This window comes from Choloepus didactylus, chromosome 12 (genome assembly GCF_015220235.1).
Source record: "Choloepus didactylus isolate mChoDid1 chromosome 12, mChoDid1.pri, whole genome shotgun sequence".
NCBI lineage: Eukaryota > Metazoa > Chordata > Mammalia > Pilosa > Megalonychidae > Choloepus > Choloepus didactylus.
The window spans coordinates 13,423,315-13,450,033 of NC_051318.1; the positions used below are offsets into that span (position 1 = coordinate 13,423,315).

At 34.3% G+C, this 26,719-nt stretch overlaps 1 protein-coding gene across 5 annotated transcripts in view; it reads right to left on the reverse strand.

Annotated features, from left to right (window-relative positions):
- CDK8 (cyclin dependent kinase 8) overlaps nucleotides 1–26,719 on the reverse strand; it is a 147,377-nt gene that overhangs the window by 22,750 nt on the left and 97,908 nt on the right. For 3 of the 5 annotated variants that reach the window (XM_037800082.1, XM_037800081.1, XM_037800080.1), the window contains exons 4-6: nucleotides 25,637–25,777; nucleotides 5,016–5,073; nucleotides 2,487–2,618 (exon numbers count right to left, since the gene is read on the reverse strand). In XM_037800082.1, the coding sequence (XP_037656010.1) occupies nucleotides 2,487–2,618; nucleotides 5,016–5,073; nucleotides 25,637–25,777 (331 nt within the window). Of the gene's footprint in view, nucleotides 1–2,486; nucleotides 2,619–2,866; nucleotides 2,959–5,015; nucleotides 5,074–25,636; nucleotides 25,778–26,719 lie in introns of those variants that run through there. The other 2 variants (XM_037800083.1, XM_037800084.1) reach the window with 2 other exon arrangements.

Consider the following 26,719-nt stretch of genomic DNA (forward strand, 5'->3'; position numbering starts at 1 on the left):
CTTGACATCTAATGGAGTATGCCCTGCTGAGTTTCAGAATTGTTTGGGACTCATGACCCCTGTTTTCCTTCCAATTTCTCCCTTCTGCAATGGGAATGTTTATCCTATGTCCATCACTCCATTGTATATTAGAAGCAGTTAACTTGTTCTCTAGGTCTCACAGGTCCACAGATGGAGCAGAATTGTTCCCCAGAAGAGATCACACACATAACTGATTTTTATCAGATTCTGTACTAAGAACTGCTTCTGAAAAGACTTAAGGATTTTGGGATATTGTGATGTAATGAATGCATTTTGCATATAGAAAGAACATGTCTTTTGGGGGCTCAGAGGGTAGAGTGTGGTGGTTTGAAGGAGTATGTACCACAGAAAAACATGTTCTTAAATTTAATTCATTCCTGTGGGTATGAACCCATTGTAAGTAGGACCTTTTGAGGAGGTTACTTCAGTTAAGAAGGTGTGGCCAACCTCGATCAGGATGGGTCTTAAACCTGTTACTGGAGTCCCTCATAAGTGAGCGAAATTCAAACAGAGAAGGAAAAAGCCACAGTAAGCAAAAGGCTGAATAGTGAAGGAACCCAGAAAAGAATGGAGAGACCAGAATATGCCTCCCTATGCCTTGCTATGTGACAGAGGAGCCAAGGATTGCCAGGAGACAGTCCTAGAATGCCAGTCTTCAGGGAGAAAGCATTGCCTTGATGATGCCCTGATTTAGACTTTCTTTTAACCTCAAAATTGTGAGCTAATAAACTCCCATCGTTTACACCAACCCATTTCATGGTATTTGCTTGAACAGCCGAGGTAACTAAATAAAAGGGTCAACAAACAGTTGAAGAACACTTGCCACATGGAAGGGAGAGACTCAAGATACACAAACAGGAAGAGTGACTACAAGGAAAAAAAAGATAATTATTCAGGGAATACAGATAAAAAACAAATAAACAAAAAGCACTGTTAAAACTGTCTTCACATATATTTGAGAAGCTTTTTTGGCCATAAAACAAGGACAAGATATAATTAAAAAGTAATAACTAGAGAATAATTTATCTTGGAATAAAAAGAGAAAATGATGATAGAAAACATGAACAGAAAAGTGGCATAAAGAATCTACCTTAAAGGTCCAACATCTGACTAAAAGTTTAGGAAAGATAGATACAGACAACACAGAGGTGACATCAAGGACTAGTACAAGAGAATTTTCCACAGACACAGGATATAATAAGTTTCAGACTGAATGTGCCCACCAAGTGGTGAGTACGTCTCTGTGGAACTTAAGGACAAGAAATCCTATTTCTTTCCAGAAAGACAAGACGACAGGTCATCTGCCAGTGAAAGAGAATAATACTGGCATGAGACTTTTCAGCAGTAACAGTAATGCTAGACAACAACAGAAGGGTATCAAAATTCTGAGGGAAAAACTATTATGTATCTAGAATTGTAAACCCAGTTAAGTACAATAAAGGCATTTTTCAGAAACGCAAGAACCAGAAAACTTACCTCTAAGATACTCTTTCGAAGAAAGTTACTCAAGAATATGCTCTAGCAAAATTAGGAATGAAATCATGGGATCCAGGAAGTAACAGATCAAAAAATCCAGAGGAATAAAAAAAGGAAAAGCCAAGACGAAACGGTACAGTCAGCTTGAAACTAATCAATCCTGGATAGAAAAAGGATAGAAGACTCCAGGGTGGAGTTATCCAACAAAAGAAGACTGGATATAATACTTTACTGGAGAACACAGAACAAGTTAAGGAGGCAATAAAGAACACAAATAAGGAAAAAAGAAAGGCAAGGCACTGAAGAAAAAACTACTTGATAATAAAATTCAACCAAGTAAGATGAAGCAGAATGAAAATGGAGAAGTTGTGGTAGTTCAGCATTGAATCTGTTATATAACTTTATCAACAAGCATGGGAATTATGGTTAGAAAACAGAAAATAAATGTTGTAAACACTGACAGTAGTATTATTGTTGTTGTTATTATTTATAGCATATAAGTTGAGAAGGTGATGGGAGAAGAAGTATAAGACCACTCATTTCCTAATGCTCATAATAGGGAGGTAATCAATACTATGAAAAACTGAAAGGTGGATTTAAAGCTTCTAAATCCCTCAAGTTTTTTAAAATGTTAGGAGGACCTTCTTTCGGTGAAAGAAACATTTGTCTGAAGTTTGATAATTCCAAAATTTTACTGTTTTTATTTTTCAAGTACAATTGAACTTAAATTTTTTATTTAAAATAGAATACCTCATATGATACCATTTATTTAAAAAATCATTTTGAATATCCATCTTTCTATGCCAAGACAGTTCTCTAAATTGATATTCCCCTAATGCTAAAGATGGTATTTCTGGTTACTGGAATTTTGGGGTAGTTTTCACTCTTACTTTCATTATTTTCTATATAAAGAGATATGTTATGTTTTATGTTTTACAACAACAAAGCCACTTTTAAGAAGTCCTGAAATTTCAATAAATTCTACTCACCAATAGCTTTGGTATAATGCCTTGCTCCAAGAAGCAATTCTGGGGCTCGGTACCAGAATGTTACCACTACTGGATCCAAATCTGCTAAAGGCTTCAAAGGTGAATTAAATAATCGGGCAAAGCCCATGTCAGCTGTAAAAAAAAAAAAAAAAAAAGTTAAGTAAATATTTTTACAAATTTAACTGATCAGTCTAATTTTATTATTTTTATTGAGTAAGATAAGAAAAATGTATTGCATTCTGGAAGGGGGAAAAAAGCCCTCAAAACATCTTATTCCTTTCAGAAGTTTAAAAATGAAATAAGATTAGATCTTCATTCTTTGAGAACCACTTACTGTCACCCAGCTCCTTCCACTAGGTTATGGATAAACTCTGCTGTACCTGAGGGTCAAGGGTGACTGACCCTACTCCTCTGGGCAGATTTGCTTTCCATCTGTCACACCACCTTTGTGAGACAGGGTTGGTAAGCTGCTTTCCTTTCTTTGTATTGGTCACAAGCACCAAGACAGTGGATCAGCTATCTGTAAGGAATTATTTGCATCAACAAGCTGCTTCACTGATGTAGTTAATCAGAAGTTGATTATACAGTATTTTATGACCATTATTTCCCCCCCAATTATTTGGGTTGAATTTCACTAAAGTAATTTTAAAGAATCGTAGTGGGGTTTTTTTTTTTTTGGTTTTTGGTTTTTTTTTAAGCTGGAAAAGACTTTAAAGGTCATCTAACTCAATCACCTCCTTTTTCAAATGAGCTAACTAGGATTAGAAGTTATTAAGTGATTTGACAGAAGTCACACATACATACCTCAGAGGTGGAACTGAGCTCAGATATATTTTATGACACATTGCATAGTTTAAAATGTAATATAGTTTATTTGGGTATGGCTATCTTCCTCTAAACTGTAATCTTTTAAAGGTAAAAACTGAGTCTTTTTCATCTCTCTATCCCTTACAATACCAAGCACACTTGTCATTATACATAGTTTTTGCCTAATAAATGTTGAATGAACATTGCTATTCATACAAACTATTCAAAAATTTCAAGATTCAGCCATAATTTGATAAGTTTAGTTCTTCTCTCCTAAAGTCTAATCTACTTAATTATGGAGGTTAAAAAGAAACACAAAAATTTGGCAAACAATTAAAACCATGAGTCAAATCACTAAAAACTGGTTTATAGGAGGAACTAATAATTCTTCTTAAATGTGAATGCTTTTTTAACGCATTAGTGTCTCCCAAACCTGTCATTATCATATACATTACACAGATGTATAATTCCAAATTAGATTATTTAAATGTATTATATAAATTTCCCCAAAATCTAACAGTAAAGAACACATTTGTGACTGTTTGGCTGGTTCCTTTCTACTTTGCATGCTTTGAACCTACATTTGAACTTAATGCCACCAAAGGAACAGAATCCTTTAAAAGCACATGTAAGGACTTAAAACAGGCACTTGATGTCAATAAGATGAGTACTGACAGAGCCTGGTTCTCAAAGGAAGGCAATGGTTGGAGTACTTTGAGGTACATCAAGTATTCCCGCTACTAAAATTTTTGCAAACTTTATATCATAAAAGAGTATTTTGAGATTATAATTAGAAGTAGAGAGTGGTACCTGGAGAATTTATAAGGGAGGATACGGAAGAAGAGTTAAGAATACCTAGGTTTTCTTTGTTGGAGAAATGGTACAAATCAGCTAATACTTCTAAATTCATATTAAATCTTGCAATCAGAAATTACTATTAACTTTGTTATATACTCCTATAACCCTGCTGTCTTTAAATTAATATGAAAATTTAGTAACGTATCTTCTATCCACACACAATATGAACTAAACATATTGACAAATACAACTTGGAAATGACAGCAAAAAAATAACTAGTTAGGATAAATAAATTTAGTTCTATCCTTTTAAGGTTATCCAAACAGAAATAGGTAAAATTTTGCTTTGATATATAAGAAAACAGAGCTATCAGAAAACGTGCCAAGGTATAAAATGTCCACTAATTTTTTTGATTAAAGGCAAAGGCCTCCCTAAAAGGCAGTCTTGTTAGAACTTAAGGTTCCGGACCTATCAAGCCTCCATGGCTTCTCCCTGGAGTCTGTAATTCCTAATCTAGACCTGGTCAGTAGAGGCATAGGTTTTGATTTAAACTATCTTAGGGGAATGGAACTGATGGTATAATCACCAGTATGCTGTATGCCCTTTGACTAAAGGTGAGATCGGCTTCTAACATGGATAGAAGTCACTCACCTCCATAGGCTAGTTTCAATGAAGACAGAGTTTCCAATAAACTTGCACAGCTTGTTTGATAAATAGAAGACTTCAGGCTCTAAAGAATATCTGATCCCCTTCAAGAGCATGAAACATTTTTCACTTTTAATATACACTCTGTAGAAATAGCTTCCATCATACGGAACTATATGAATATATGCATATTATTACAGAAAAAATTAGAATTGAGATAGCTGCCTGCAAAAGTTTTAAAAGAGTGCTACACTGTGACTTATCAAAGATATAACATACCAATTTTTACTCTTCCTCGCTCAGGACCTTCACCCATAACTAAAATATTAGCAGGTTTCTGTGGAAACAAAATAGTGTGGTTTTTTCAGTAGACAGCAGTGGTTTCTTTTAAATAGACAAATATGCCAATATAACATAAATCCACCTTTTAAAAAACCCTCATTTAATAAAAAATTAAAACCAAATAAGGAGGTTACCAAAGAAAATTTACTTGTATATGCAAAGCAGTATGTAAACCTTCATGAAGGCCCAAATGTGGCAGTGCTTCAACTACATGTACAGCTAAGGCTTTTCTTGACCCTTTCATCAGTTTGTTTTCACTACTGTGGAACATCTAACAGAAAGTTATAATGTTGTGGTTCCTTCCAACTCTTTCAAGTATGTAAAATATTCTATGACTTCAATGAAAAAAAAAAAGAATCTTCAAAGATGATTTAAAATTAAGCAGCAAATTAATTACAGGGAAGGAGTCACCTTATATTATATCCTTTTTTAAAAAGGCAAGGTCTGCATTTATGTATAAATAAATAAAATTTAATAAAGTCTCTGCTAAACAAGTCAGCAAATAGGAATTATTCATGATATGAACAGTTTTGAGGGTTTTTTAAATAAAGGAAGATAAAATTTTAAATGATATTTTATCAAAGTAATATTTAAAATGTTCTAAATTTCTTTAAAAATATAGAGGGTTAACTGTCATCTAAAGTCTGTTATAGTGGAATCTACTACTCTAACAGATAAGTGCTGCCCACTCTTCAAGCAGAAGATAAAGGAGGAGTAGAGGGAAGAGATGAGAAAGGAGGAGGAGATGAGAGAGGGGGAAAGAGGAGAGTGCAGGGCAGGAAGAGGCAGGAGGAGAAGAAAGAGGCAACTATCTTTCTGCTATCCTATCTACTTGACCTGAATTTAATTCTATCAATAAAAAATTCTATCAGTAAAAAAAAGTGAAACAGATTAGAATGCCTCTTCAAAAACTGATCAAACCAACCTTAAAATCAAATTAAAGATTTTAATGAAAGCTGTTTACAGTGATAGCCATTTTACAGGCTTCACTAACCATATTTAGTGAAGGTCCCTACATTATTACTGACTAAATCTAATTTACGATTTATTATTCTGTGAACTACCAAGGACCAAACCTTTTTTTCCCCAACAAGAAGAAAAGATAATGCTGAAATGGTATCATATATATTTTGGAGGTTAAAAATTCCTCAACTTTTAAGGTGTGGAAACTAGGCACTAGAGAGATTAAATGTCTTGCCCTAAATATAATCAGCAAGTTGGCAGCAGCAGAATCCACCCTTCTCTGAACAGTCTAGTGCTCCTTTCCTGATACATCATTCTGAAAGTAATTTTGCGTAGCAACTTTTTTCAATTAATGTGTATTGCTGTAATAATGTTTTATTCAAGAAAAAGTTTTCAGAACCTCTATCACCTTACAAATACTGTTGACCACTACTAGGTAAGTAACTAAATGCCAAAAAGTAAGTACATTGCTAACAATATTTCCTGGGTGCAGCCTCAAATGCTATTCAGCACCAATAAAAAGGTTCACGTGCACCACATTAAGCTATCAAACACTGGGTTAGTCTCTGCAAAAAGCCTTAGGGCCCAGCCTACTCGAAAATGAAGCCAGATTTCTGAGACTTGTGAAAAACACTGAAGGTGGAGGAGAGCATTCCACGCTGAATGAGGCAGCATTTCTATCTGGCTGAGGGTCTTGCTCTCAACTTCATGTTTGTACCAGAGCCCTTTTCCATAATTCTCTAGGGCAGGCCTCCCTGAACATCTCCTGAATATGTTCCTGGCTCTTTAACCCTGTTCTGAATCTCTTCCCACCAAATTCATCTTCTGTAACTGCTGTCAGGGCTATCTTTCTAAAACACAAACCTGATCATGTCACTTCCTTGCTTAAAACATTTCACAGCAGCATGGAAAATTATTGTAAGAATATTAGGTGAAAAAAGCAGAATACAAAATGATGTACAGACTACAATTACAACCAGGTTAAGAAAACAGTGCCTAAGAATAAGGACTAGAAGTGAAAACAACAACGAACAACTGTTCAGAGTAACAGAGGTATGGATGAACTTTTCCAAAAATTTCTTTGAATGTTTATGTTATGCTTTATGATTTTTATTAAATATAATACTTCAACTTTAATTGGTCCCTCAACACCTCTGAATATGGTCTGAACTCAGAATGGCACAATAAGATGGTTCTAACCAACCTCCCCAGCCCCATCTTACATCACACTGCACTTATCCTCTAGTGTTCTTGGACTACACCACAGCTACATCTCTGTTATGGCATTATCTCTGCCCCCGACAGACCTTTCCTCTGTGCTACCTAGCAAAATAAGAATCTTTCCCCCCATAATGACAAAATTAATAGAGGAATACATTCTGAGTATAAACAATTCCAACAATAAAGTCACACAGAGTTAACAGTTAAAGACCCTTTCATCACCAATCCCTCTTCCAACCCATCCCAAATGCCAGTCCCTTTTCCAGAGATACAAAATGATTAACTTGTTGATTGTGACCTAGTAGGTATACATTTTTGACTTAATGAACTGACCAGGTTCAAAACTTGGGTTTAAGTATTGGTGGGAAATACAGTTTCTTTGTTAGGGTCTGGCCTAGTATTGTGGTTTGGGGCCAAAGCGCAGGTTAATAATTAAAAATTACTTTGCTGGGCAACTCACTGACTATATATGGTATGAGGCAAAGTTTTGGGGCTGAAAGCCATCTCATCAACAGCTTGTTTTCAACCCAATGCTAATTAAGTGAATTTACATTCAGTTTGGGCATGCTACATAGTCATAAATAATAAAGAATGCTCTTGTCATGTTGTTTTGATAACACTATAAACAACAGGTCCCGTCTCATTATTTTCTGTAACATTCCATATGACCCTAGGCAACATATTCCCATTTAGAAGACAAAGCTAACTCTACATTTCTTCTTTTCTGAATGTAACTTAATGGAAATCTCAAGAAAAAAGGGCAAGATGGGCCTTCATGATTATGATGTTTTGTTACTGTTGCTTAATCATTAATTTAGTTAATCAGGAAGTCTTCAACAACTTGATAGATAATTATTTTAGTACTTAATGCCAAGTTAAAACAGTATTCTCTTCTCCAAGAAAACTGATTTCTTAATATGGATTTCTTCTTTCTCTCTCTCCCTCCCTCCCTCCCCCTCCTTTCCTCCCTCCCTCTCTCTCTATCAGTAGCAGAATCTGGTAGCAGTTTTTAGCTCAAGAGCCAAAACTTCCAAGTAATTCCATGGTAATTCATGAAGTGATTAGTCATAACCATAACTTTGGTAAATAGTCTGTCACTGTTTACATACTAGAAAACATAACCACCTTGAAAAGAACAGATAGAACTTTGCTGGTGACATTTTAAGAACTATTGAAGATGCCATATTCCATTAAACTGTATATGTTGTCATGGAGCAGAATTTGCTGACTTAAAAGTATTATAACATTATGGCTGCCTCTTTCAGTACAGCTATGATATGCACAGAAATGATTATAGAAACAGCAATGATCATTCCAGAAATGATTACACAAACAGCCTATATTGCCTGCTGAATGATACAAATCAATGACATTCTACTGTTTGAAGCTATGACATCCTCTTATTTTATTTCATTTCTCCCAGGGAAAAAAACATGGTTGTAATTAAACAGAACATGCACTTGTTCTACAGTCTCATGGTTTTTCTCCTTGTTTTCTGCTATCGTGCTCCCCCAAAATTCATTGATACCTCCTAAACCAAGACGTTCATATTGCTGAGATAACTCATCTGGGTTTTTGTAGAAGCCTTCCATTCTCCAGAATTTGTCATGTTGATTGGAAGCTTCACACTTGTTCCTAGTTTTCACTATTGTGTCTAATGTTAACTATTTTGAAATACTTAATCATTTCAAATACTTAATCATATTGAGAAGAAACCCTCCATATCTAATTTTCATGGTTTTAGTCCAGATTAGAGGCTTAATTTTATAAAAAGCCTTAGTAAGTAAAAAAATAAAACGTTGATGCTTTTGTTTGTATTATGTCAGTTTCTGTATTCTAGGAATAAACTAAGTGAAACTAATTTATTTTAAATGTTATTTGCTCTTATTTAGGATTTTTTACATTTAAATTCGTAAGTAAGACTATACTATAATTCTCAGGTTTTGATTACTTTAGTTGGCGTTTATCTAGACTTTAGCAGGCCTTATGATAAAATAATAGTTTATTTTTATAATATATTTAACACTGTAATCTCTACTTCCATTTTGGAAATTCATAGTATACTAAAGTATTTTTCTTTGAAAGTTTGAAAAATATAGGCAATGAACCTATCCAAGCGACCTCTAACTATCTGTTAGTAACTTTCCCTATTTCTTCCTGTTATCAGTCTCATCATAATCCTATTACTGCATACATTTCAATATTGAATATCAAATAATTCATTTCCATTTCTTACCAAACTTAATAACATATAGCTTCTGAAAAAGCGTCTCCAGATTTTTTATGATCATATACATGTATTTGTTGTATTTCTTACTTCAAATTCTAATTTGCATTCTTCTCTCTTTAGATTAATCAATCTTTTACTTTTTTTAATCCCCCAAGGAAACCACTATTGGTTTTATCAATGTGGCTTTTTTTTCCTTCTACTTGATTTAGATCTATTCCTTTTCCTTAAGGGAAGTTCTGCAGGGGAAGAATTAAAAACAGATTAAAAAACTGTTTATCATCAGCAACATTAAAAAAAAAATAAAGTTAACAAAAATACACACTGTTGTAGAAAATTAAATAGAAAAGTATAAAAAAGAAAGTAAAATCTACCTGACATCTTACCTCACAGTGCAAATACTGCAAACATATAAATCATTGCAAAGATTTTGTGAAACTAATTCAGATTTCTTCAAATCTAAATTTTTTGCATTTAATATAAATATCTTATGAAGATTCTTTTGAGTCCTCTTCCTGTTCACTCAACAGTAGAAACTTCATTAGCTTTAATAGGTGGATAGTACTATAGTATTTATCATATCTTATTTAAATCAATCTCCTATCATGGCCATTTAGGTTATTTGTGGACCAGAACAGTTCCAAAATATTAAGTAGGAGAGGTGATAGAAAGTTAGAACTATAATGGCTTTAATATTTTTCCTGCTGGGAAGTTTCCTTCTCTTGTTTTAAGAATGTCAATCAGAAATGAATAATTAATTTTGTCAAATGCTGAATTTTATACAAGTTCTACTTTTACAATGATTGAGATAACCATAGTGTTATTCTGTTAGCATTGTTAATATGGAGAATTCTGTTAATAGATTTCCAAATGCTGAATCATCCTTATTCTTTAAATGAGTTTGCCTACCTGGACTCTCGTTGCAAATATTTTAAGATATTTCATAAATATTTACATGTGATACTGTTCTAGGGCTGTATACATTAGTTGTTGTCTCAGTATTATGCTTCCTTACTACAAAGTATCAAGGAAGCTTTCTTTGGCACTATTCTAAAAGTTTATATAATGTAAGATTATCTGTTGTTTGAGGGTTTGAAGGAATTCAACTGTGAAACAATTTACACTTGTTACAGTTTTAGAGGTAGCCCTATGACATTAATCTGTTATTTCTTCCATAGTTACTGGGCAGAGGATTGGGACCAATCATCAACTGAGCTACATTTGAATTCTGAGTTACAGCAGGGTCTTATTGTAGTTGGATCTGAAATATAACATGAAGGTAGAGAACCCATTTATTTATTCCATAAGTATTTACTGTACATCCAATATGTGCGATGATATTCTAGGTACTGTAATGATGAAACAGCAGTAAACAAAATGGATAAAGTTCCTGTTTCCAAGGTGCTTATATTCCTAGGGCAACTTAATGATGGACTGGAAGTGAAATGCACTTACTGAACATTTATTATATGCCAGACACAGTCCTAAGGCTTCAGATGAATCTCTACCAAAAACAAAAACAAAAACAAAAAACAAAAAATGCTGGCCCCGTTTTGTAGAGGAGGAAAGTAACACTTTCCTAAGGAGGGCAACCTTTCCCTAGTTTACAATTAAGTGGTAATCTAAAATTCAAACAAACTCCAGATTCACTTTTCCTGTTCAGCTCAGGATGACAGAAAATGATTATTCATGGATAGACAATCTAAGATTCTCTGTTGCTCCCTACCATATGCAACCCCTTCTTATTTTTCTTTAATTTCTCCTTCTGTTATTCTTTACCTTCTCCCTATCTTTTACCTACTCCTTTTATTTGCAATTTTTCCACCTCCTCTTTACCTCAACAGCCCAGACATTTGATTTTACCAGCTAGTGTTGATCAGAGGGGAAAAAATGAGAGGTCAACCAAAAGCAGACAGGGATCAAATGATGAATGTCAAAAATTCCACTTTTGTACCTACCTACCAAGGATTACAGTTATGTGACAATAAAATAGTCTGCCCTATTAAGACAGAAAACTAGCCAATGCTAGAAACTAGCTCAAGTAGTGACAAAACGGTTATGTGCAGGAGATGCTGCCAAGAACTACTATACTGTGAAAGAGACTGGAATGATTTTTAAGATTCCTTCCAACTTTAAGGTTCTGTAAGTCTATGAAATCAGGGAGAGCAAAAAATAGTCTTTTTTCAAATGGTACAAAGCGTTTATGTTAGATTTTTAGAATCATTTAAAAAAAAAATCAGTCTATCATGTCCCTTCCACATTTTTGTTTCAAATGGTGCAAAGTGTTTATGTAAGCAGATTTTTAGATTGGGTTAAAAAAATAGTCTATCTTGTGTAGTCCACATTTTTGTTAACTAGGCATCTTAAACTGCACTGACCTGAACTACAAGCATATCTGTGATTTGGAGACTGAAAATTCAAAGGGTTGAAACTAATCTTAGAAAATCAGACATCTACCTGAGAACACAGAAATGGGAATCTTCAGATTATATACTCACCACAGAGTATTTATTACGACATAATTCTGAAGGCAAATTACATAAAAATTAAATAATAAAAAATGGACATAGGTAATTATAACGAAGTGATACTTTATAAAATGAAAGTAATATTCAGCTGTACTGGAGGGAGAAGAATTTAATACGGTAACTGATTTTTTCAATAGTTAAAAATTCAATAACGTGCTGATTTAATCTCTCATTATACTTCAGAAAACTTTTGGTTTTACTAAATCTAAAAAATATTCCTTTGTGCTGATTAGAACAATATTTCAAAAATTTGCACAAAGTCTTGAACTTTTTTGTTAAACTGACTTTGAGAATATGGCTAGCTCTCTGTGCTTGTTTCTGTAGGACATTTGTCCTCTTATTTGATGATTTTTCATTTGTTTGTATCCAGCAAAGAAATAAGGGTGTCAAACTAAAAAGACTTCATGAAAGATTTATGTGGCTATGGGCACCAAGGACTTAAAATAGGTTTAGGTAACAATTTTAGCTGAGATAAAAGAAAACCTTATCTAATATGGTCTATCTTTAAAGATTACTTTTGCAAATTTTCAGAAATCTGGAAAGTAATATAATACTCTAAGGCCTATCTCTAATACTAGAAAGTTAGACTGGCATATTTTTATATGCTTTATCACATTACAATTCAGATTCAGACAATTCTGAACCCTCTCTGGAAAAACTATTTCTTGGTATTCTGACTAGAGGCAGGGTATTTCTCTTTTGCTAATGTGAAAGTATAAAGGTGAAAAGAAAACAATTATGAGTTCACATTAACATCATATTAAACAAAGTGACAGCACCAACAGCTTAAACAAATAAAAGTAACTCTATATCTAGTTTTCTAAGGAACTGCCAGACTGACTTCCAGAGTGGCTGAACCATTATACAGTCCTACCAACAATGAATAAGAGTTCCAATTTCTCCACATCCCCTCCAGCATTTGTAGTTTCCTGTTTGTTTAATGGCAGCCATTCTAATCGGTGTGAGATGGTATCTCATTGTGGTCTTAATTTGCATCTCTCTAATAGCTAGTGAAGCTGAACATTTTTTCATGTGTTTCTTGGCCATTTGTATTTCCTCTTCAGAGAACTGTCTTTTCATATCTTTTGCCCATTTTATAATTGGCCTGTCTGTACTATTGTCATTGAGTTGTAGGATTTCTTTACATATGCAAGATATCAGTCTTTTGTCAGATACATGGTTTCCAAAAATTTTTTCCCATTGAGTTGGCTGCCTCTTTACCTTTTTGACAAATTCCTTTGAGGTGCGGAAACTTCTAAGCTTGAGGAGTTCCCATTTACCTATTTTTTCTTTTGTTGCTTGTGCTTTGGGTGTAAAGTCTAGGAAGTGGCCGCCTAATACAAGGTCTTGAAGATGTTTTCCTACATTATCTTCTAGGAGTTTTATGGTACTTTCTTTTATATGGAGATCTTTGGTCCATTTTGAGGTAATTTTTGTGTAGCGTGTGAGGTAGGGGTCCTCCTTCATTCTTATGGATATGGATATCCAACTCTCCCAGCCCCATTTGTTGAATAGACCATTATGACCCAGTTCAGTGACTTTGGGGGCGTTATCAAAGACCAGTCAGCCATAGATCTGAGAGTCTATCTCTGAATTCTCAATTCGATTCCACTGATCTATATGTCTATCTTTGTGTCAGTACCATGCTGTTTTGACAACTGTGGCTTTATAATAAGCTTCAAAGTCAGGGAGTGTAAGTCCTCCCACTTCGTTTTTCTTTTTTAGAGTGTCTTTGGCAATTCGACGCATCTTCCCTTTCCATATAAATTTGATTACTAGCTTTTCCAAGTCTCCAAAGTAGGTTTTTGGAATTTTGATTGGGATTGCATTGAATCTGTAGATGACTTTGCATGGAATTGACATCTTATTGAAATTTAGCCTTCCTATCCATGAACATGGAATATTTTTCCATCTTTTAAGGTCCCCCTTCTATTTATTTTAGTAGAGTTATGTAGTTTTCTTTGTATAGGTCTTTTACATCTTTGGTTAAGTTTATTCCTAGGTACTTAACTTTTTTAGTTGCTATTGAAAATGGTATCTTTTTCTTGAGTGTCTCTTCAGTTTGTTCATTTCTAGCATATAGAAACATTACTGACTTATGTGTATTAATCTTATATCCTGCTACTTTCTTAAATTCGTTTATTAGTTCTAGTAGCTGTATCATCGATTTCTCGGGGTTTTCCAGATATAAGATCATATCATCTGCAAACAATGACAGTTTTACTTCTTCCTTTCCAATCTGGATGCCTTTATTTCTTTGTTTTGCCGGATTGCTCTGGCTAGCACTTCCAGCACAATGTTGAATAACAGTGGTGATAGCGGGCATCCTTGTCTTGTTCCTGATCTTAGAGGGAAGGCTTTCAGTCTCTCACCATTCAGTACTGTGCTGCCTGTGGGTTTTTCATATATGCTCTTTATCATTTTGAGGAAGTTTCCTTCAATTCCTACCTTTTGAAGTGTTTTTATCAAAAACTGATGTTGGATTTTGTCTAATTCTTTTTTAGCATCTATTGAGATGATCATTTGATTTTTCTCTTTTAATTTGTTAATGTGTTGTAATACACTGATTGATTTTCTTATGTTGAACCATCCTTGCATGCCTGAAATGAATCCCACTTGGTCATGCTGTATGATTTTTTTAATGTCTTTGGATTTGATTTGCAAGAATTTTGTTGAGAATTTTTGCATCTATATTCATTAGGGAGATAGGCCTGTAGTTTTCCTTTTTTGTAGCATCTTTGCCTGGTTTTGGTATTACAGTGATGTTAGCTTCATAAAATTGAGTTAGGTAGTGTTCCATTTTCTTCGATGTTTTGAAAGAGTTTAAGTAAGATTGGTGTCAGTTCTTTTTGGAAAGTTTGGTAGAATTCCCCTGTGAAGCCATCTGGCCCTGGGCATTTATTTGTGGGAAGATTTTTGATGACTGATTGGATCTCTTTGCTTGTGACTGCTTGGTTGAGGTCTTCTGTTTCTTCTCTGGTCAGTCTACGTTGTTCATATGTTTCCAGGAAATTGTCCATTTCCTCTACATTATCTAATTTGTTGCCATACAGTTGTTCATAGTATCCTCTTATAATTTTTTTATTTTATTATTATTTTTATCTTCATTTTATTGAGATATATTCACAGACCACGCAGTCATACAAAACAAATCGTACTTTCGATTGTTTACAGTACCATTATATAGTTGTACATTCATCACCTAAATCAATCCCTGACACCTTCATTAGCACACACACAAAAATAACAAGAATAATAATTAGAGTGAAAAAGAGCAATTGAAGTAAAAAAGAACACTGGGTGCCTTTGTTTGCTTGTTTGTTTGTTTCCTTCCTCTGTTTTTCTACTCATCCATCCATAAACTAGACAAAGCGGAGTGTGGTCCTTATGGCTTTCCCAATCCCATTGTCACCCCTCATAAGCTACATTTTTATACAACTGTCTTTGAGATTCATGGGTTCTGGGTTGTAGTTTGATAGTTTCAGGTATCCACCACCAGCTATCCCAATTCTTTAGAACCTAAAAAGGGTTGTCTAAAGTGTGCGTAAGAGTGCCCACCAGAGTGACCTCTCGGCTCCTTTTGGAATCTCTCTGCCACTGAAGCTTATTTCATTTCCTTTCACATCCCCCTTTTGGTCAAGAAGATGTTCTCCGTCCCATGATGCCGGGTCTACATTCCTCCCCGGGAGTCATATTCCAAGTTGCCAGGGAGATTCACTCCCCTGGGTGTCTGATCCCACGTAGGGGGGAGGGCAGTGATTTCACCTTTCAAGTTGGCTTAGCCAGAGAGAGAGGGCCACATCTGAGCAACAAAGAGGCATTTGGGAGGAGGCTCTTAGGCACAACCATAGATCTTCGGGATCTGCAGTAATGTCACCTTTCTCATTCATTATTTTGTTTATATGCGTCTTCTCTCGTTTTGATTTTGTCAGTCTAGCTAGGGGCTTGTCAATCTTGTTGATCTTCTCAAAGAACCAACTTTTGGTGTTATTTATCCTATTCTTTTTTTGTTCTCTATGTCATTTATTCCTGCTTTAATACTTGTTATTTCTTTTCTTCTACTTGGTTTAGGATTGGTTTGCTGTTCATTTTCTAGCTTCTTCAGTTGATCCATTAGTTCTTTGATTTTGGCTCTTTTTTCCTTTTTAATGTATGCGTTTAGTGCTGTAAATTTCCCCCTCAGTACTGCTTTTGCTGCATCCCATAGGTTTTGGTATGTTGTGTTCTCATTTTCATTTGTCTCTATATATTTAGCAATTTCTGTTGCTATTTCTTCAACCCACTGATTGTTTAGAAGTGTGTTGTTTAACCTCCAGGTATTTGTGAATTTTCTAAGTCTCTGGTGGTTACTGACTTCTAATTGTATTCCATTGTGGTTAGAGAATGTGCTTTGAATAATTTCAATTTTTTAAATTTTTGAGGCTTGTTTTATGTCCCAGTATATGATCTATTCTGGAGAGAGTTCCATGAGCACTAGAGAAGAATGTGTATCCTGGTGATCTGGGATGTAATGTTCCATATATGTCTGTTAAATTTAATTCATTTATCAGATTGTTTAGGTTTTCAATTTCCTTATTGGTCTTCTGTCTGGTTGATCTATGTATAGGAGAGAGTGATGTGTTGAAGTCTCCCACAATTATTGTGGAAACATCAATTGCTTCCTTTAGTTTTGCCAGTGTTTCTCTCATGTATATTGTGGCACCTTGATTGGGTGCATAGACATTTATGATTGTTATTTCTTCTTGTTGAATTGCCCGTTTTATTAGTATGTAGTGGCCTTCTTTGTCTCTCATAACATCCTTGCATTTAAAGTCTATTTTATCTGAGATTAATATTGCTACACCTGCTTTCTTTTGGCTGTAGCTTGCATGAAATATTTTTTTTCCATCCTTTCACTTTCAATTTGTTTGTGTCCCTGTGTCTAAGATGAGTCTCTTGTATGCAACATATTGATGGTTCATTTTTTTTGATCCATTCTGCGAATCTGTATCTTTTAATTAGGGAGTTTAATCCATTTACATTCAAAGTTATTACTGTGAAGGCATTTCTTGAATCAGCCATCTTATCCTTTGTGACTGCTTGGTTGAGTTCTTGTGTTTCTTCTGTTTCTTCTCTAGTCAGACTATGTTGTTCATATGTTTCCAAGAAATTGTCCATTTCCTGTACATTATCCAGTTTGCTGGCATACAGTTGTTCATATTATCCTCTTATAATTTTTAAAATAAAATATATATATTTTTTCCCTCTCTGTATTAATGTCCTTTAACATACCCATACTGAATCTCTTTAGCACTGAATCTTTCTCCATATCTCTCTCTCCTTTCTTTGTTTCTCTGTCAGTAGGGCTCCCTTTAGTATCTCAAGTAGGGCAGGTCTCTTGTTAGCAAATTCTCTCTGCATTTGTTTATGTTAAAAATTTAAGCTCTCCCTCAAATTTGAAGGAGAGCTTTGCTGGATAAAGAATTCTTGGTTGGAAATTTTTCTCTCTCAGAATTTTAAATATGTCATGCCACTGCCTTCTCGCCTCCATGGTGGCTGCTGAGTAGTCACTACTTAGTCTTATGCTGTTTCCTTTGTATGTGGTGAATTGCTTTTCTCTTGCTGCTTTCAGAACTTGCTCCTTCTCTTCCGTATTATATGACAGTCTGATCAGAATATGTCTCACAGTGTGTTTATTTGGATTTATTCTATTTGGAGTTCACTGGGCATTTATGGTTTGTGTACTGATGGTGTTTAGAAGATTTGGGAAGTTTTCCCGAACAATTTCTTTAAATACTCTTCCTAGACCTTTACCCTTCTCCTCCCCTTCTGGAACACCAATGAGTCTTATATTTTGATGTTTTATTTTATCTATCATATCCTTGAGGTCCATTTCAATTTTTTCAATTTTTTCCTCCATTCTTTCTTTTGTTCTTTAATTTTCCATTCTGTCGTCCTCCAGGTCACTGATTCGTTGTTCAACTTCCTCTAGTATTGTACCATGAGTATCCAGAATCTTTTTAATTTGGTCAACGGTTTCTTTAATTTCCATAAGACTGTCTGTTTTTTTATTTACTCTTGCAATTTCTTCTTTATGCTCTTCTAGGGTCTTCTTTATATCCTTTACATCCTGTGCCATGCTCTTCTTCATGTCCTTTATATCCTGTGCCATAGTCTCGTTCATCTTTAGTTCTTTGATTAATTGCTTCAAGTACTGTGTCTCCTCTGATCTTTTGATTTGGGTGCTTGGGCTTGGGTTATCCATATCGTCTGTTTTTTTCATATGCTTTAAAATTTTCTTTTGTATTTGGCCTCTTCGCATTTGCTTAACTTGACAGGGTTCTTTTAGGATTTGTAGACTGATTAAAACCCTTATCTCTAATTTGTCAGATCTACAGCTTCATGGAGTACACTTTATCTAACTAGCAGGTGGTGTTTGCGAGCCACCTATTCCCTTCAAGCCAGTTCTCCCCAACTTTGTTTTTGTGGTGAGTGGGGGTGTGAGTCTTGTGGGATCCAGTAGGTGTACCAAGCTTGTTTGTGTAGTTGGTGTTGCCCGCCCTGTATATGGGGCGTGTCTGGGCGGTCAGGGAGGGGGGCAGCTCTAACAATCAAATCTCCCTGATGTTCCTGGAGATTTAAAGCTGCTGCAATAGTCTAATCCTTCAGTTCAGTCCTGCCAAAGTTTGTCTCTGCCACTGACCCACAAGTCCTTGGTATTGGCGTATGGCCCTGAGACTGGTGAGTGAGTCCCTCTTCCAGGCTGTGCACCCCCAGGACCTCTGTTGAGGGATGACTGTGCTATCTGTCCTCTTTTTTTGAAGCACACAGCTCTGGATAGTAAATTTTGTTTACAAAACTAGGACAGTTACATAACTTACCTAATTATGTATCACATCAATTATGTTAAAAATGGGGAAAAAATACACCTGACTTAAACACAGAAAATCCTCTACCTCTAGTCAATTTCTGGGATCTCTCAGAAACATTATCTTAAAGAAATGCTTAAAAAAAAAAATCTTGATGAGATTATTTAGAATAAAAGATTCTGACATTGTGCTGACACTACATCTGAAAAGACTCATTCAGAATCTAAGGAAAAGCAGAATAGAATATGCCAAGCAAATAAAATAATATTTTTGTTCTCAATTTGAAATTTGCCCATACAAACATGCATGATATCTGTAGCTGTGCCATACAGTAAAATTAAGTGGGCTACTTACTTATTCATTATTTACAAATAATAGAACCCAGTCATCAATATTAAAATTAAGCAAATGTAGCATTCTTCAAGAAACCAAAAGGATTGTTTACAAACATTCAAATATTTTCAAGAGGTAAAAATGCCCAACTGGTCATTTAAGTAAATAAACTTCAGAATAAGCATAATATTAAAAATGTTAAGTAAAATTAATGAACGCCTTAATTAAGTTTACCTTAGTCAGTTGTTATTTTTATCCTTGAGCCAAAATTTTATGAATGCAATCTAACAGGTTCACTAGCTACCCATTTAAACAAACCAGAAAAGTTATAGTTGAATTAAATCCTTGGAGCTCCCAATAAATAAAACAATCTCAAGTAATAAACAAAATGAGTGAAAATTTTAAAGGATTTTTTTTCCACAAGGTTCTGTCTTAAAGAAACATGCTTAACAGGTCCCTAACACTCATTTCAAGGAAGCTAAGGCATTGATAAAGGGCACAAAGTAGTTGAACAGAGGGGTAGAAATGCAGGCTCCTTTCTATTACTTAGTTGCTCTGTTGTTTTTAGCACATGGATAATCTCAGGGTCCTTTCTGTTTCTAAAGAATTTGCTGGTGCCTCTTTTGAGAGAGAAAGAAAGTAAATGTATGGGCCTTTTCTTCTTTTAAAAAGATCATCCTTTACCAACATAAAATAAAAGAAATACACCAACCACATTGAACATGATGGTTTAATTTTATTAACAGACTAAATAGACATGTTCCTCAGTTTCCTGGTCCAGAATGAAAATGCCTTTATTTTCTTTTCTGATTATACAAACAATGTACACTGTTAACTATTAAGACAATTTAGAAAAACATTAAAGGAAGAAAGTGAAAACTGCCTGAAATTGCAATACCCATAAATAATTAATCTCTACTTAGAAAAATATATAGCCCAAAGAGCTACTGCTGTTCAAAAGATTTTCATCAATATTATCATCAATGTCAAGAAGATTGCATGAAACATTAATGTACTTATGATTTGGAGCTAAGTAGTCTAAAGACTTGATTCACTTTTTTCCTTCATGTTTCCTTTCCTAGTCATACCAAGTACCTTAAGGAGAGTTTACGAAAGTGTAGTGCAGTATAGTTTTCAAACCTTTTTGAACAGAAACCCACAGGGAGAAAAATCATTTGATATTACATGACTCTAGTCACATATAAACATATAAAGCAAACAAACCCCCCATACAACAGTTAACTGCCCTTACAACATAGGATATACTCTTTGCATTTCCTCTATTCTATTCTATTCCATTAGAAAAAAATGCTGATTGTGTAGTCAATTTCCTGACTCACTATGGCTCACATCTTGAAATTTAAAAATCACTAACCTCGAGGAAAAATCCCCGAATTCAGTAATGTGGCTTTGTTACAGTTCTCCAAGTTACTTACTAGTGATAGTGTTGAACAGACAATAGGAAAATGCACCTCAAAAAGTCTCATAAAATATGAGCAGTTATTAGAAAGCAAAACTAATAAACCAGGCAATTTTACGCTTTGCCAAACACTAAAATGAAAAGGAATCAGATCTAAACTATGCTAATAATTCATCATGCTAGCATCAATACATAATAGGATGCCTTGATAATGTGGGCTCTAAGAAACTGAGTTTGAGTCAATGATTTACTCAGCATTTTCATCGTATTTAATGGTTGCTAGGAAACCAACTCATCCCTCACAAGGACAGGTGAAGTCCCACCAGGTGATTCCTATTCAAACTGCCATTTATCCAGTATAATTAAAATAAGCTGCAGAACAGCAGCAGTATCAAATCCTTTTAAAAGTCACATTAAAGCTCTGAAAGGGCTCCAGCACCTTTTAAATGTGTGTATGGATAGAGTGGTCCACTGGTTTATTTCACACTGTGTACCACTCATGTATACATCCCCAACTGGGAATGGTCCCAGAGAAAAACCACTGTAAAGATTTGTTTTCCAGAAAATTTAACTGTGGCATAAAAATGATTTTGAATTGGTTTAGGTCAGGTGTAACCAAACAGCAGGTAGTTGCAATATTCCAAACACTCCAAATTTCAGATATAGACTTGTAAGTTAGCTTGAAGGAAAAGAAAAAACTATGTTAAAAAATTATATTTTATTACAGCATATTTCACTTAATACTCCATTCCATTTAGTGCACCAGGACTAAAATAGAACTCCATGTGCCTGCCAGTTCTAAGTTAACTATCACGATGATAAAACCATTGTGGAAATAATTAAAATGAAATTTTAGATATCAGATTTTTAAAAAGTGAAACATATTAACAAGTATATGAGAACTGGATATATACTTGACCAAAAAAAATGGCAAATAGGCCAGACATGTAACTGGTACTCTACTTTCTATTAATTTCCTCAGAAAATATGTCACATGCCCAAGTGTTTAAGACTTATAATATGATTGCAGTATAAACATTCCTATGGTCTGATATAGTTTCACAAATATTTGCACCAAAATGTATAAAACACTGAGTGCATTAGAAAAGTAAAAAACAAAAACACCCCCCAAAATGAACAAATATTAACTAGAAATTATTTTTTACATTGTGACCAATATTGAGCCAGTCAGTTAAATGTAGCATAAAAAGTGAAACATGAGAACTGCATGTTCAGAATAGCTTGAATGTTTACAGGAAGGTTAGTACTGCCAATCTTATTTACAAATAAAGAATAATTTATACAAGTGACCTTAAGACATTTTTGGATAAAGTAAGGGGAGCAAATGAACTCTGATGGAGATATTCCAGCCTTAAGATTAAAAAAACAAACAAACAAAAAAAAACCTAAAGAGAACATCCGAATAAACAGGCAAAGGGTAAGCAAACAGGTTCACTTGGTGGGAAAAAAATACTGGGTAGAGGAAGAGAATGATAAGAGATCAACAGATCAATATTTTTAGTTGAATGGCCTTTGAAATGACTAGTAAGAGCTGAGACTTTTTAGAAAGAGGGAGGCTGCTTTAATGATTTAGAATACAGTATGAATGGAAAAAGAAATGTTTTTCTGTACTGTTTCATTGAAATCATAGCAGAGATAAGAGAGTAGGAGAAAGATTATGCAACAAAGTGTGTATGTGGCTGTAGATGAAGAACAGCAGCAGGTAATACCGGAAATAGAGAATAACCTATAGAAACCATTTTGTTTCTGTTACAAGCTAGCTAGTTCATTCATTCAACAAATACTGTGAGCAATACTGTATATACAGATCTTTTGCTAGGCACTGGGAAGGACAGGCACCAAGTATTAAGGCACAGTTTTTGCCCTCAGGATGTTACAATTGAACAGAGAGCCTACTACCAACAATAAGTGTCCCTTGGGTAGTTCAAAGCAACTGCTACAAGATTTTAGATGTAAACATTGTTGCTTCCCTAGGGTATTCAGGGAGAAGATAGCATGAGCAGGGCTTTAAAGGATGAGTAGAATTTCAAAAGATGGAGATGAAGGGAGAAGGAGATTCAAATAGGCAAGGCACAGAAAATATTCTGGGTTGGCTGGAAACTAAGGAGTGGGCTAGGGAAAGAAAAGGAGCTGGAGTCAGACTGTAGCACAGGTCATTTCAATTGGATTCACAGATCCTAGGAGATACATATATATATAATTTACATATATATAATATACGTATCTGACAGTGTGTTTCAAATTTTTACTTTATCACCAAGTTTTTCCTAGTAAAAGAAAAATTAGCTTACTAAAATTTCACAAGCTGCACAAGAAAATCATTCCTAAATTTTTTTTTCCAAAAAATAATCAGTTGTACTGACAGAGGCCCGACTGACAGACACAGAGAGTGAACCGGTGCATGGTCTCAAAACAGTCACAACGCAAGTATTGACAGTGTAAACGTCTCCCTTTGCCAGTGTGCTTTACTCTATCCTGGAGGACTAACTTTTCAGAGAAAAGAGGTCTGACACTATTGCCAAATCAAACCTTGGCTTCTACACATAAAAACAATCAAATATGATTTTCGTGCTTCATGTTTTTAATTGACTGTGCTAAAAAAACCCACCAAAATCCATTCAAGCAGGCTAACAGACTTCAAATCTTTCCTTATTATTAATTACTTGAACATTATTTAAAGTTTTCTTAATATTGCCCAATTAGTTCCTCTTTAAAGGACTGGGCAGAAATTCTTAATATTCTTTAACCCAATTCTTGCATTTTACATAAGCAGGTTACTGAAAAAATTAAAACGATGGAAAACCTGCCCCACACTGAAGTTGAAGCACTTCAACCTGTGCTTCTGTTTACTCATTCTGTTTACTCATTTTCACAGGATGGTAACACAAGAACCAAGACTACAGACTGTTTTCATTTCCCAAGGAGAGAAAGGAAATAAAGCAAAAAGGAAGGGAGCAGTGAAGGGAAACAGCCAACCTACACATACATGTATCTGTGTTTCTATTCATCATTACTTACAGCAAACAGGTAACACATATAAGCAAACCAGCTTACGTAAACATAATATTACTTTAATGTTCTATAACTAAAAAGTTTGGCTTGGGTCCATAAGTTGCCTCACACAAATAAATGTTGCATGTGTTTCCTCTCCAGTCCATATTTTGAAAAACACCCATACATATGGATATTTTACCACCCTCAGCCCAATAATGAGCTTCTAGAATTATTAAATCTCTATTTCCCACTAAAGATGACAGACCTCAGCTACTGATCTGCTACTGTATGATGATTAATAGCAACAAAACAAATCTTTATTTATTAAACATGACTACTGATTGGAAAAGTTCAACTACATATATTAAACAAAGAACTTCACAGCCATACCATCTCAAATCAATATTTCCTTTAACAATGAAGCCACTTTTTTTAAACAAAAGCTTCAATAACATTCTGAGGTATTATCGTTTTTAGAGGGTCTGTGCCAATTATCTACCTTAAAGGTAAGACTGGTTTGCAACAACTTTCTTTTGGCAAATCAATAACTCAATCAGTTGGTCCAATTCCTAACCTTAGAAATCTATGTAGATCTGTTAAAGTAGGCATTGCTACATTTTATATAAACTTGACTGAAAAGGAGCAAAGAATATAAACAACCAGTAATTATACCTGGTCTTACAGGGTAAATATTTCGTCTATAAAAAAATAAATATTTGGGAAAGGGTTAAAAAAAAGTCATGTTATATAGCTTTTGAACAAACCTATTGTTTGTAAGTAATATTTTGTAATTCTACTAAAAATTAAATTTGCATAACAACTATAAGATGGGACTGTGAAAAGTTGATTGTACACCATGGATGATTGTATGGTATGTGAATATATCTCAATAAAACTGAATTTAAAAAAATTAAATAAAAATAAAACAAAAACAAAGAAAATTAAATTTGCATAAAGGAAAAAGTTTTCAACAAATTGTTGCTGTTATCATTGGCCCTAGACAAAATACTTCCTACATTTGAGAACTGGAGATAAATAGTTACCATTATACATATTTCAAGGAAACTTACTGAAACTAGATGAAACACCTAGAAAATGTAACACTGGAATAGCTAAATTGAAGGCCACAGATTTCATGCATTAAATATAGAGCAGCTTGGAAAGAATTCTGCATGAGGGGTCTGATTAGCCCTACCTCAAATTCCACATGGATTTTCCCCATGTATTATTAAAACATGTGATTAGAGACAAAATGATTATTTTGTTTGAAATGAATGTGTTGTTACAAATATTACTATAGTTGCTACCTTAACAAGGAAAAGAAATGATAAAAGCACAATGTAATTATGTAATAAGAAAGGGCAATGTGAGGTTTAAATAATTTAGAACTATCAAGATTTAATTAACAAAAATATTCTAGATGCGAAAAAAAAAGACAAAGCATTTTGCCACATAAAACAAAAATAAGAAAGCCAACTTCTGAAGTTTCTAAATACTGAAAAATGTGTTTCACCTGGACACAGAAAGCCGACTCAATAACATAAGTCAATTATGATTAATAAAGGCTTATTGATCAAAAGATTGCTAAGCAGTATAGGATTTTAAAAGCGAACAGATAAAATTAACATTTTCCTTTCCTAATACGTAACTTAGTATGCAGTAGGCTCCAAAAGGTTTATTTCCAAATTATTCATAAATATATCAATTTCCAGAGTTTGGCATCAAATAAATGTAAAATAACTGGTAATGCTTTATTTACAGACTAAAGAAAACAAAAGCTTAGGAAAACAAATATGCCTTCTCTTACATCTGCAAAAATCACCAACTAGTGGACATCAAAGAAGCAGGATTTACAAAGCTAGGCTATGTTTTGAGAATGTAGCACTAACACTTGTAGGCCTATAACCTTAGCACATCAAAAACAATGGTCTCCATAGATAACTAGAAAAGCATCCACTGTCAGCACCACTTTCTAGTTTCAACACAAGTACAGACCAACTTACCAAATCCCTGTGCAACACCCAGTTAGCATGCAGGTAGTGAATCCCGTCTAGGATCTGATATAATAGTGACTTCACCATTCCCCGAGGTAACTGAACTGGCTTCTTGTTTGCTTTAGAAGCTCTGTGAAACTTGATTATATGCTGAAAGAAAGGAAATATTAACAGAAGCTTAAAAAAGAAAAGATGGAAAGATAATTTGATGTACAATATGTTCCTAATAGAAAAAGAAACTCAGGGATACCAAAAGATATTGAAAATATAATTCCATATTGTGTTGATAACATAAGTAACTTTAAAATTTCCCATATATGGAGCTAAAATTCAATTTCCTAAGCATACAACTCTCAGAAAATAAATTATTACAACAGAGAAGTAGATAATATTGTGATTTTATTTGTAAAGCATACTTAAAATGTAACTGCTTTCTGAGTATACTTTATCCCTGTTCATTTGGTAGGTATTTTCAAGAACAGAAAGTTTTTTATTCTGTAGGGATTAAATGAAAAAGGGAAAAAAAAAGAACAAATTTTAAGAGATACTGCTGGCTGGCATATTAGAACTGCGGTACCTTTTGATGACATATGGGGTATAAAGAAAGCAAGTGGAAAGATATTTCAATAAATACACATAATCACAAAGAAATAACATGTAAATGACCAGCTGACATCAGAAATATTTAGAAATATGAAAGACTCAGATAAGGAAAAAAAAAAACAAAAGAGCCTTGTACCCTTGTACAACGCACCTTTAAAGCTTTCTAGGTATAATGTTTTTGGACATTCAGCAAATCAAAACATCACTTTTTAAAACAAAAATCACTTTATAAATAAATGTTTCTCAAACGAAACAAAAACTAAAGTACCAAACTCTTTTGATGGGCTTCTTCATCTTAATTAAAGCACTGCTACATTTCAGAAAAAGCCATAAGTCAGCTAGAGTCCATCTCTGCCTTGCGCAATGCTGTATCTATATTTGACACATAACGCTGTACACAGCAGACTCCTGACCAATATTTGCAAAGCAAATATTAAGAACACTTGAAATGCAAAACAGAAAAAAGAAGTGTGATATTTAACACTATGG